The sequence below is a fragment of the Citrus sinensis genome, chromosome 2 (assembly GCF_022201045.2).
Source record: "Citrus sinensis cultivar Valencia sweet orange chromosome 2, DVS_A1.0, whole genome shotgun sequence".
Taxonomy (NCBI): domain Eukaryota; kingdom Viridiplantae; phylum Streptophyta; class Magnoliopsida; order Sapindales; family Rutaceae; genus Citrus; species Citrus sinensis.
The window spans coordinates 18,320,777-18,333,398 of NC_068557.1; the positions used below are offsets into that span (position 1 = coordinate 18,320,777).

Here is a 12,622-nt window from a genome sequence, read left to right on the forward strand (position 1 = left end):
CAAGGATTGAATTTCGAATAGAGGCGTGATCTCATTATGCACTCTAATTTAATGTTCTCAAATAATGATTGGGAAAATAAACAGACTCGAAAAATCAATTTCAGCTAAATTGCTGTAACATATGAAATATAAACTTGGGAAAATATCCACCGTCCACTTATTTTTTACACCTTTTTTTAAAATACACAATTCCTTCATTTTTTAGCTGGAATCCATCTAAAGTTACATTTTTTTTTCACTTTTCCACTTCCGTTTGGAATCCGTTAAGAAAACTAACGGAAACTTAATAAAATGACCATTTTACCCCCAAAACGAAAATTACAATTTCATCTTAAAAAATACCAAAAATAATATGATTTAATGATGAATATCATTATTGGTACTTTAATAAAGTACAAAAAAATCTTAACTACTAGAGATTATAACTCAATTAATAATAAAACTCTACTTATCTTAAATTCAATTGATGATTTGTGAGATTGGGCTATTTTTAATACTACTGTTATAATTTAGCATTCTAATTACAGATATATTTAAAAAAAACATGCATTTGATGGTTATGGAATTAATTTATTTATTGACCGATGGGGAAAATAATTAGATTTAATCTAATTATTTTTTGTAATTTTTAAGGTGAAATTGTAATTTTCGTTTTGGGGGTAAAATGGTCATTTTTTAAAGTTTCCATTAGTTTTCTTAACGGATTCCAAACGGAAGTGGAAAAGTGAAAAAAAATGTAACTTTGGGTGGATTCCAGCCAAAAAATGAAGGAATTGTGTATTTTTAAAAAAGGTGTAAGAAATAGGTGGACGGTGGATATTTTCCCTATAAACTTCCAAGAACAAAAGAGAGAAGAAATTCAAGAATATTTTAGAAAAGCCAAATGCATTCTACAAGAGTAATTTATGGATGAGAAAGATGGTTTTTGAAAAATGGTTAATATTATTGGTATCTTTATTATTTTATTACTAATCTGAGCAATCTTAAAATATTTAATCAATTGTTAATTGGGTGTGAAATTAAGGTTTAGTCGTTCACTAAAGAAAGAGCATTTGCGGCGGGCTGGGGGCAGCACATACAAAAACAACATTTACACAGCACGAGCGAGAAGTGAGAGGGTAGGCTTTTTTCACTTTTAGGCTTCAGTGCACGAGTGAGAAGTAAGAGAAGAGGCTTTTTACTTTTAGGCTTCAGTTGGTTGGTTCCATTACAGGATGGAAATTGTTTGCCCGATCGACGAAAAGTGCGCAAGTGAAGTCTCTTGTCTTCTGCGACCTCCTTCACCTCTTCAAGTCCAGGCAACTGTGCTTCTTTATCTGCAAACTTATTGGCACCTTTTTAATTTTCTTATTGACGAATCCTTTTGATTTTCAATCGCCAGGAGTACTTCGACCAGCTTATTTCCACTAGAAATTGCCATGGCATTAAAGTTAAACAAATTAGTGAGCGTGGAAAGGGTATCTAAATTGAATTTTTTTTTTTCTATAGCCTATCTTCGCTTTTTAATGCGCTCTTTTTTCTGTTCTTTTTTTCTTTTCGTTTTTTTTCAAATTTAATTTGTCTTGATCGCAATTTGTTAACTTTAGGTGTCTATGCTGGCATGGACTTTCAAGAAGAGGAACTTGTTTTGAAGGACCAAATGCTTGCCGGAAATCAGCATTCTTCAAACAAGGTCTTTTTATTTTTATTTATTCATTGTGTTTGCTTGCCTTGAGAGTTGAACATTTATGGCATAAATATATTTTTTATTTTATTTCCATGTTGCAGATGGATTGTCTTGTGTGCAGCTTTTGTTTTCGATTTATTGGTTCTATAGAACTTCAAATTGGGCGGAGACTGTATTTGCAAAGCCTAGGTGACTCTGCAAATGATAAATGTCATATGGGGTCCTCTTCACATGCATCGGAAGATTGTTACAATACTGATTCATCCGACATGGAGGACGGTTCTTACATGAAAAATCATGAAGATTATGGAAATTGTGCTCCTGGCAGTTCCAAAGATAATATCTCTCTGCCTAAAGGGTTCATTGAATCATTGATGAATGGTGAACTGGAATTACCCTTTTCTGACAAGTTTCCCTTGCCTTCCACCATTCCATGTCCTGGGGGTTGCGGAGAAGCTTATTACTGTAGGTAAGCATGTTAATTGTTGTCACCTCAACAATACGAACCATGAGTACAATTGACTTTTACCTCAACAATACAAACCATGAGTACAATTGACTTTTAAGTGAGTACTACTGAGACTTCTAAAGATTTTCCATTTAATCCCTTGTAATAATCTTGTCAACATGCTGCAGCAAATCTTGTGCAGAGGCTGATTGGGAATTGTTTCATTCTTTATTGTGCACCGGGGAGAGGTCAAAAGCACTATCTAGGGCAGCGTTATTGAAATTTATAGAACACGCTAATGGTAAAGCTCTAGATTTGTTGGTAATTGCCTCTTAGCATGTACTTAAACCAGGTAAAATGTTCACAGTCACTGATTTCTGCTTCGCTACTGGTTCCTTGTTCCTCTTTTAAACCTCAGGAACAAATGATATTTTCCTTCTTGCTGCCAAGGTATGTTCTGTTGTATATATTTATTGTCCATATATGTTATTTACCATTGCACACAATACAATACTTCAACTACCTGCAATAGAACATACTTTTAACGTTAGTTCATTTTCAGGTGATTTGTTCCATCATTTTAAGATATAGGAAGCTAAAAGCCGCTCATCTTGAAGAACAAGGAAAAACCAATGCAAATTCGAAAAGTTCTAATCTTTCCTTGCTTTTGGAAGCTTGGAAGCCAATATCCATTGGATACAAGAGAAGGTAGTTGCTAATGCTTCTTCTTTATATCTTGTCTAGAGACATTATTTTACTTGTCTTAGGTTAGATTTACAACATTCTACGTTTATGAATCTGTGTAGAAGGTTCTAAATGGAGTGTTAATGTTATGTCAATCTCTAGTTGCTGCAACATCAAAACAGTATTAGTGTTTTATATGATTTCTATACTGTTGCGTGGTTATAAGGTATGATTTTTTTTTTTTTCTTTTTGGGGAGGGATGAGAAGAATTTTTATAAATTGCTTTGTATCAGGAGATTCACTAGCACTTATCATTTGCTTAGGTGGTGGGACTGCATTGCTTTGCCAGATGATGTGGATTCTTCTGATGAAGCCTCTTTCAGGATGAAAATAAGAGAGCTTGCATTCACTGTAAGACAATTTTATAAAGATGGTGCATGCATGAAAAACCTGACTATACATTTCTTCTGATATGTCCTTTTAGTTATGTGTTCAAATACTAAGGAACATTGTACATAGTGGTTGCTTATTGCTAAAGCATATCATAGTGAGAAAACTAGGAGATTTTATTAGATTGAAGAACTAGAAATTATTTGACCCTTTGGAACAATTATTCTCATCATTTATTGCTTTTTTTTCTTAGAGTGAGGGAACTTGCTTTCTTGCTATTTATTTCACCATAATTGAAGGTAGATCTTTGTATCCTTAACTTTGACATATCTCACTTTAAATTCTATAATTGAATTGAAAGGAGGTAGCCTTGGTCTGGTTGCTTATAAAAATCTTGTAATGTTTATCATGTTACCAAGTACATTAATTAATCCCCTCGACTTCTTGTTTGATGCATTTTCTTATAATTATTAACTTCTCATCTTCAGTTTCTTGCATTAGTATTTGGCTGTTATAAATATTAGATAATATCAAAGTTGCTTGTTATCATGTGTCTAAATTTTATCCTTGTGAATTGTTTCAGTCGCTGCAGCTCCTAAAGGCAGCCATCTTTGACAGCGAGTGTGAGCCATGTATCCTTTTCCAAAAGTTCTTATTGAATTGGCACACTTCTTTGAAGTACTGTTGCATTACCATTCTCAGAATTAATAAGTTGAATTTCTTGACTCTACAAAGTATTCTCCCTTGAAATCTACGGACATATTATTGGCATGTTTGAGCTAAATAATCTGTAAGTCACTTTACGAAGGCTTCTCAGGGGACATATTTACGTATTTAGGTAGTTTACTACTCTTGCAGGAAGAATGTTGTTACAACAGCATATTGGCATGGACTATATAGGCTCTCATTTTCAAACGTTTATTTAATTTGTCTTCCAAATAACAATTTGCAATTGTAGACAATGTATTTAATTTTGGCTTCCAAATAATAATTCAAAGTCCTAAATTTACAGTGATTTGGTTGTAGCATCTCCAGTAGAGGATTACTTTCTGTATATTGATGATCTTCTGCATGGTGAAAAGGTTAGAATGAATCTTGTGATTTTAGAGTCCTTTCATTTTTGTATGCGACCCTTCCTTTTATGGTTTGTTGCAGAAAGAGGCTGAGAAAATTACTCGACCAATCCTTGATGCTCTTGGTGATGACTATTCAATTTGTTGTCAAGGTATAAATTAAGCTGCCTGACAGATCATCATAATTGGAGAACAATTTTTCAGTTTATTTCCTTTTTATAAATGCTGAACAACTTGTGCGAAATGTGTCCGTAATAGAAAATGCTTTTTCTTGTATATGCTGTTTATGTAAAACAGATTTTGTTACATAAGATATATTAACTCTTGCACTCCTTGATATATTATTTTTTCTTAAAATTTTCCTCAAATGGCAATTACTAATGCTTTGCATTTTTTTCCATATCTTAATGAAATGAGATAACCAAGATACCAAAAATAAGACTTGTGCTTTGTTTCTTCTGTCCCACACTTGGACTATAGTGTTCTAGTTGACTTTTGATGATACTTGGTGTGGCAAACTGAATTCTTTCTTTCTATCCTTTTTTATATGGCTGGTCATATACAAACTTTATTGTGAAAATTTTTATATTTTTTATTACAAAATTTTTTTCTTAATGAGCCTTTTTTCCCCCCTATTTTGAAATGTTTTAATGCATCAGGGACTGCATTCTTCCCTTTGCAGAGTTGTATGAACCATTCCTGCTGTCCTAATGCAAAAGCATTCAAAAGAGAAGAGGTAATTTAATCTTCCTCCAGATACAAGGTGTTTGTTATTGGTCTCAGTGCAGACACTGAGATGCAGGCAATTTAATTAATTATTTATATGTGAAGGATTCACTACATAGTCCTTCTCACCCAACTAATTGTTAAGTTTCCAAAGTTTACAATTATTCTGGCTTTATGTGTAACATTGGCATATAGGAACGTTTTATTTTAGTTTCTTTCATGATTCTAGACTATATCTCATCTACTTTTTTGTTCTCATTTGCAGGACAGAGATGGCCAAGCAGTTATTATTGCACAGAGACCCATTTGTAAGGGAGAAGAGGTAAGCCAACTCTGTTTTTGTATATTACTTCGGAACCTCTCATGGATTAAAAATCCCCAACTTAAGATTGCAACTTCTGGGGTGTGGTGTGGAGTTATTTTATTTCCATTTGTCTTGAGCAAAGAGTATTTAAATTTGGCATTCCAGGTTACCATTTCATATATAGATGAGGACCTTCCTTATGGAGAGAGGCAGACATTACTTGCAGATTATGGTTTCAGATGTAGTTGCCCCAAGTGCTTAGAAGAAGAGCCATGACCCATAAAAGTGCTTCTAGAAAAGAATACAGAGCAGATTAAGAGCATCAGGCTTGGAACACGGCTATCGGGATACAGGAAGCTGCTCCTTTAGCATATCATGCCTTCAGCCGTTCATCTGCCACCAAATGCTAATCAACGTGCCCCAGTTCAGCTTCACTATTTTCTTATTAAGATTTGGTTGTTATTAATAGAATATTTGATGTATATTTTGTTTTTAAAAAAGACAATTATTTTTGAGTCACTCTTAAGTTAATCTGGCAAGCATCTACAACTTTATTTAAGCTAGAAACTAATTAAAGACCATACAAGCATCGATACGCTATGCCAATGTAAGATCATCTCTCTTCCTTGCTTCAGTTACAAGAAGTTAAATGTTCAATAAGCAATCAAAAGCCTCACAATGCTGATAATAGACGGTCAGCGAATAATCAACCTACCATCTGGAGTTGCAATTTCCTGCAATCATTGCAGATTAATCATTCATGTAGCTAGTGACATGATAATCTTCGTATTTGTTATCAACTCATCGCTCATTCCGTGTATAATGAAACTACGTAACTTGTACTGGAATACACATTCATCTGAGCTTATTATAATTTTGTAGGATGGCAAGTACAAGAACAAGGCAAAGAAGTTAGAAAACGAGGTGAGGTGTTTGATAAACAAAGGAAATGCAGAGCGGTTGGCAATTCTCCTAGATAATCAGCGGGTACCACTTTGTAAATGAGATAAAGTATGCCCTTGACAGAATTTTCTTTTGGGAAGAGTATGATCACATTGATGCATAAACAATCTCCGCGCTGCTGCTCTCAGATTCAGGCTGCTTAGGCAACACGGCTATGAAATTTCTCAAGGTGCTCACTGCTCACTTCCTTAATTACTATTCATTGGAATTGTTCATTCGCATTACAGCTGTTCACCCCCAAGTGCTTATGATTCCTATTTAATTACTTTCAAATCGTATTAAACCAACTAAGAGTTGATAACCCAAGACTTTGATGGACCATGAAGGCAAGTTCACGGCACACTATGAAAACGACGTCTAAGGAATGCTAAGTTTGCTTGAGACTTCACATCTTGCCTTTGAAGGAGACATGATCTTGGATGAGGCCTTAACATTTTCAAGAACACACGTTAATGAACCAATCATAAAAAAGATAGATAACCCAGCCATGTCAGAACTTGTTAGTCATTCACTTGAGCTTCCGTTGCATCATAGAACGCCAAAACTAGAAGCACGGTGGTATATTGAACCTTATAAAACAAAAGAAAAGACTCAAATTACTTGTTACTGGAACTGGCAAAGCTGGATTTCAAGAGGGTGCAATTACTATACCAAGAAGATCTTCAGGTTTGCCGGGACTGGCTGATGGAATGCTTCATTTGGACGATTGAAATGGTTCCTGAACCACAATGTAGTTGTTGAGAATTTGACGTTTGTAAAGCAGATCACTATTCACCCCAAGACCTGATTTAGATTCAAAGAACCAAGACTCACACGCACACAACTCACTCAGATCAAGAATATGACACATAGAAATAAAGAACACATGATTTAAGTGGTTCAGCACAGATGTTGGTGCCTACATCCACTGAGAAACCAAGCACTGAGTTTTCACTATTATTGAGCTCAAAGCGTACAAGAATTAGGCAGTGATTACAGAAAACACAAATGGTTAACACTTTCTTTCTCCTCACACCTCTATTCTCTCTTTTCGGATGAAGAAGATGATTCCAGAACCAGCTCTTATACCCTGCATTCTGGGTTTGTTATCCTTCTTGATTTTCCTCCTAAACCAATGACTTGTAACAGCCTCACACACGTGCAAATAACGTGACTCTTTAAGTGATTCCAAAACGCCAATGTTTCATGTCGTTTTGAGCTAAGCTTAATGAGTCTCTAGCACGTGCTCTGCATGTGTATTACTTATGCCTTTGTATGACAGATTCAATCCTGTCGTTTTCAAGTTAAGCACTTGATGGACGACATGTCATACACTCGTACATTAAGCATCCTGCACGTCGGTCGTGATTATTGAGTTCATACTCCAACAATCTCCACCTTGAACTCAATGCCCTTATTACTCCTTAGTGCTTCCTTTCTCAATACCTGTAGTTGTTTAAAGTCTGCAGATTCTTGCTAAGTTCATACAGAGACTGAACTTAGCATATGATACTACTTTTGTTAGCATATCAGTTGGATTCTCTTTAGTGTTTATCTTCAGCATCTTTACAGCACCCTTTGACACCTCAAGCCTTACAAAATGCAGTCTCACATCACTGTGTTTAGTCTTCTCATAATGTGCTTGACTTTTGCTGAGATGTATGGCGCTTTAGCTGTCACAATACACAGTTGTTGAGCCTTGTTGTACCCCTAATTATGCAATTATTCCTCTTAGCCAAATAGCCTCTTTGAATACCTCTGCAGTTGCTGTGTATTCAGCTTTTACAATTGACAAGGCAACTATACCCTAAAGTGTTGCCTTCCAACTTATAGTACAACCACCTAAAGTAAACAAATAACTAGTTTATGACCTTCTTTTGTCAAGATCCCCAGCAAAGTCAGAATCAACATAGCCTACCAAGACATTTCCTCCCTCATTCAACCCACTATATACCAGATCATACTCCATGGTTCCTCTTAGGTATCTCATTATCCATTTCACTACCCTCTAGTGATTAACTCGTGGATTTGTCATGTATCTGCTCACCACACTCACAACATGTGAGATGTCTGGCCTGGTGAGCACCATGACATACATGAGACTCCCTACAACATTGGAGTAGGGAATCTTGGCCATTTATTGCTGGTCTGCATCTGTTTGAGGCCATTGAGCTGCAGACAACTTGAAATGACTTGCCAATGGTGTTTAAACTGGTTTGGAATTATGCATACCAAACATAAGTAAAACCTTCTTGAGATAGTTCTGTTGTGTTAATAACATAGTCTTCTTTTCCCTATTTCTGACTATCTCTATCCCTAAAGTCTTCCTTGCAGCCCCAAGGTCTTTCATCTCAAACTCACTACTCAATAAACCCTTCAAATGATCAATCTTCCTCATGTCCTGACATGCTATCAGCATATCATCCACATACAATAAGAGATAGATCATACCTTCTTCACTTATCTTATTAAAGTATACACAACAGTTATAGCTGCATCTGTTATAGGCATGACTAATTATAAAGCTATCAAACCTTAGATACCAATGTCTAGATGATTGTTTCAAACCATAGAGAGATTTTTTTGAGCAAATATACACGATCCTCTTTCCCAGGCACTACATACCCTTCTGGTTGTTGCATTATTATCTCTTCTCATAGCTCACCATGCAAAAAAGTTGTTTTGACATCCATTTGTTCAAGAAACATATCTTGAACAACAACAAGTGCCAAAATGATCCTAATAGATGCATATCTTACCACTGGAAAAAAGACTTGATTGAAGTCAATTTGTTCTCTTTGTGTGAAGCCTCTGGCCACCAATTTGGCTTTGAACCTTTCTTTTACCTTAAAGATCTACTTGCAGCTTACAGTCCTCTTCTTTTCTGGTTTTCTCACCAATTCCTGGGTTTCATTCTTCATAAGAGATTCAATCTCTTCATCCATTGCCCTTTCCCAGTTCAGCCTGTTCTTGCTTGTCATTACTTCTAGATAAGTTCTAGGTTCATCATCATTTATTTCATGAGCAGCAGATAAAGCATAGGCAATTAAGTTTAGAAAAATATATTTTCTAGGTGGTCTTATAGTTCTTTTTTCTCTGTCCCTTGCTAATTGATAGGTATCACCTTCACTCTCAACTGATTTCGATCTTATTTCAACATCAGATTCTTCATCAACATTTCCAGATTTTTCAGTAGCAAGTGGTTCAAGCTTCTGTTTATCTCCAGGCTCCACCTCAAACTGAATTGTATCATGTTATGATATTTGTTTGTCTTTAATAGCTACAGTATTTCTTGACTTGTTCAGCATTTCTAATTCTTTGAAGGTGACATCCCTACTTATTATACACTAAGTAGGTTTAACATCAACACACCACTGTTTGTAGGCTTTGACACCTTCAGGATACCCCAGAAACTTGCATCTCAAAGCTCTAGCTTCTAATTTCCCTTGCTTCACATGTGCATAGGCTTTACAACCAAATATTCTAAACTTAGAATAATCAGCCATTTTCCCTGACCACAATTCTATTGGTGTCTTACAGCTTATTGTAGTTGATGGACTTCTGTTCACCAGATAGTAGGCAGTATTCAAAGCTTCTGCCTAAAGAGTTTTAGGCAATTTTGAGTGAATCAACATACACCTCACCTTCTCCATTAAAATTATATTAATCCTCTCAGCAAGTCCATTCAACTGAGGTGTATATGTGGTTGTTTTATGCCTCAAAATACTATTCTTCTCATAGTAGTCCTCAAACCGCTTATTGCAATATTCCAGACCATTGTCTGTCCTTAAAGCCTTAACCTTCAAGTTTGTTTGATTTTCAACTAGAGTCTTTTAATTTTTAAACTTGTCAAAAACTTCATCTTTGCTTTTGAGCACATACACCTAGACTATTCTTGAGAAATCATCAATGAAGGTTAGAAAATACTTACAATCACCTGATGATGTCACCTGTGCAAGGCCCTATAAGTCAGAGTGTATGTAGCCAAGCTTGTCTTTGGCAGTATGAGTTGCAGTCTCAAACTTTAACCTAGAAGCCTTGCCTAGGATACAGTCTTCACAGAATCCCAAATTATCTAACTTGTCATTGCCAAACACTCCTTGTTTTTTAAGTTCCTTTAACCCCTTCTCATTCATGTGCCCCAACCTTAAATGCCACAATCTTGTTTGTTTTCAACGCTGTCAGTCACACTAGCCTCACCAATAGTTGTTTGTCCTTCCATCACATACAAGCCATTTACCTTCCTACCCTTCATGATAACCATTGAGCCTTTAACAACCCTCAAGACTCCTCTTTCAGCCTTAACTATACACCCCATTTGATCTAACATACCAATAGAGATTAAATTCCTCTTTAAATCAGGAACATGTCTAACTTGAGTTAGCTCCCTAACCACACCATCAAACATCTTAAGGCTAATTGATCTAATACTAACTACTTTACACATAGAGTTATTCCTCATTAGCACATACCATTATTTACTGACTGATATGAAGTAAAGTAGTTTCTATTTGGACACATATGAAAAGAACAGCTTGAGTCAAGAACCCACTGACCTTGAACATTATCTTTTGAGGCTGTACTTAACTTAAAATGATGGCACTGCAAAGAAGATAGCTGCCTCATGGCTTGTAGCCACGATAATTGTAGCAGAGAAGGTATTGCCTCAAAGGCCATTCATACAAGACTTATACAATCTCAATTTTGATTTATTGATAATGTTACTAGCTTTATGCTATTCAGAGTAGGTTATAGATTACTTGGGGCCTTTGGCAAAATTTTTTTTTACGAAGCCTTTCAGTTTTAACACTTAAAGAAACATAAAATATCTTAAAATGCAATCAATTTTTGACAACTTGAGTACTAATAATCAACAAGGCAGTAAGAAATTTCAAAAAGAAATATAGTCAAGAAATATATAAATATATATATATATATATATACCAGAAGGAAATAGGATCGAAGGATGGATGTGCTTTCAAAATAATTCTTTATGGATTGTTTTGATTAAAATGAGATTGAATTGCGGTTAATTCGTTTTATACAGAGTGCTTTACCGAATAATATTTAGATTATTTAAATGGAATTGCTTTGCTTTGGATATAACACGGCTAGTCAAAATTTTAAACTTGATATGGTACGTGGCGTTGTTATATGAGAGATGGTTCCGGCTTAGTTATTTTAAAGCTGATTTTTAATAACCCTTTGGACCAGTAGCCCGCACTCTCGAGTATTCCAGCTGATATACCAATTCACTTTTGCTTTACCGGATAATAATTAAGTTCTTTAAACGCGGTTGTCAGATTTTAAACAATTTACCAATTCTTTATTAAATTCTTTTGCAAGCCTAGCAACACATACATCTAAAGGCTTGGGTACAAACACAGTACCAGATCCGGTTCCCAGAAATGGTGCTCTGAAGGAATGGAGGGAGAAGAGAAGATTTTACAACTGAGGATCGAGATCTGGTCTCTTTGCCTCAGAGGAACGTACAATTTATACGGCAGATCTGATACAGATCAGCAGCAGAGCATGCATGAAAGCTTTAAAAAAAACTGAAATTTAAATACTTTAAATGTAAATTGCGGAAATTTAAATGTTACATAAAATTAAATTACAAAAATTTAAATTGCTGAAATTTAAAGTGCGGAAATTAAAATGCTTTAATAAAATTGGAATGAAATGCTTACATTGGTTGGTTTTTCTTTGTAGAGAAGAAAGGGAAATAATGGGAAATTAATCTGAAGACAGGAGAAATTCCTTTTTGTCTTCGGATTCCAGATTCCTATTCCCGGAGGGAGAGAGAGAGAATTCTAGAGAGAAGGGAGAGGAGAAGAGAGAAGTTCTAAACTTAGAAATGAAAAACCTGAGGAGTCTGAGTCTTCCTCTCGGTTTTTATAAAAAGATCTTTAAACTGTTCACTGTAGCGGGATTTTAAGTGCACAGTAACATCTGGAAATCTGCACTGTTCACTGTAGCGGGGCTTTGAGTGCACAGTTATCTTTGGATCGTAGTTTTGAATAGTAGGCTCATTGTACAAATACGGAAATACAGACTGACATAAAATATGGGTGAAGAGACATGTGCGCTCTCACTTGTGTCCAGGGGACCACCCGAAAAAATACTAGAATAAAAATTTCCTTTTTTTTTTTAAGTAAATAATCAAATAATTATTTACAATGCTTTACTGGAGAGAAAATGCCGAAACAATCATCTTCGTTTTCGTCTCCAAGGGAAATGAATGGCTCTTCGTCTTCATCATCATCTTCATCTTCAGAGGAGTCTGCAACTGAGGATTTTGATCTTGAGGCGAGGAGCTGTTCCATGGCTTTAAAATATTCATCTTCAGTTTTGGCGCTTGCCAATAGAGACTGGGCTTTGGATTTTTG

At 35.5% G+C, this 12,622-nt stretch overlaps 1 protein-coding gene across 4 annotated transcripts; it reads left to right on the forward strand.

Annotated features, from left to right (window-relative positions):
• The first annotated feature begins 1,038 nt into the window (after nt 1-1,038).
• On the forward strand, nt 1,039-5,925 carry LOC102618964 (histone-lysine N-methyltransferase ATXR2). 4 transcript variants are annotated; one of them, XM_015527533.3, is made up of 16 exons: nt 1,039-1,139; nt 1,188-1,298; nt 1,382-1,457; nt 1,587-1,672; nt 1,768-2,135; nt 2,303-2,415; nt 2,533-2,564; nt 2,677-2,822; nt 3,092-3,209; nt 3,772-3,820; nt 3,924-3,978; nt 4,201-4,270; nt 4,344-4,413; nt 4,921-4,997; nt 5,253-5,309; nt 5,457-5,925. In XM_015527533.3, the coding sequence occupies exons 2-16, from the start codon at nt 1,215-1,217 to the stop codon at nt 5,565-5,567; spliced, it is 1,512 nt and encodes a 503-aa protein (XP_015383019.1). In that variant the 5' UTR covers nt 1,039-1,139; nt 1,188-1,214; the 3' UTR covers nt 5,568-5,925. The 4 variants fall into 4 exon arrangements, 3 of the variants coding, with proteins under 3 accessions (XP_015383019.1, XP_015383018.1, XP_015383020.1); XR_008052431.1 differs by having other exon boundaries at nt 1,061-1,298; nt 4,944-4,997; nt 5,457-5,549; XM_015527532.3 differs by having other exon boundaries at nt 1,064-1,298.
• Nucleotides 5,926-12,622: the final 6,697 nt, after the last annotated feature.

Coding starts and splice junctions, on each gene's coding strand:
- LOC102618964 (XM_015527533.3), top strand. CDS start 1,215: ATGGAAATTGTTTGCCCGATCGACGAAAAGTGCGCAAGTGAAGTCTCT. Junction 3,821..3,923: donor TGACAGCGAGTGTGAGCCAT/GTATCCTTTTCC, acceptor GACTCTACAAAG/TATTCTCCCTTGAAATCTAC. Junction 3,979..4,200: donor ATGTTTGAGCTAAATAATCT/GTAAGTCACTTT, acceptor CTAAATTTACAG/TGATTTGGTTGTAGCATCTC.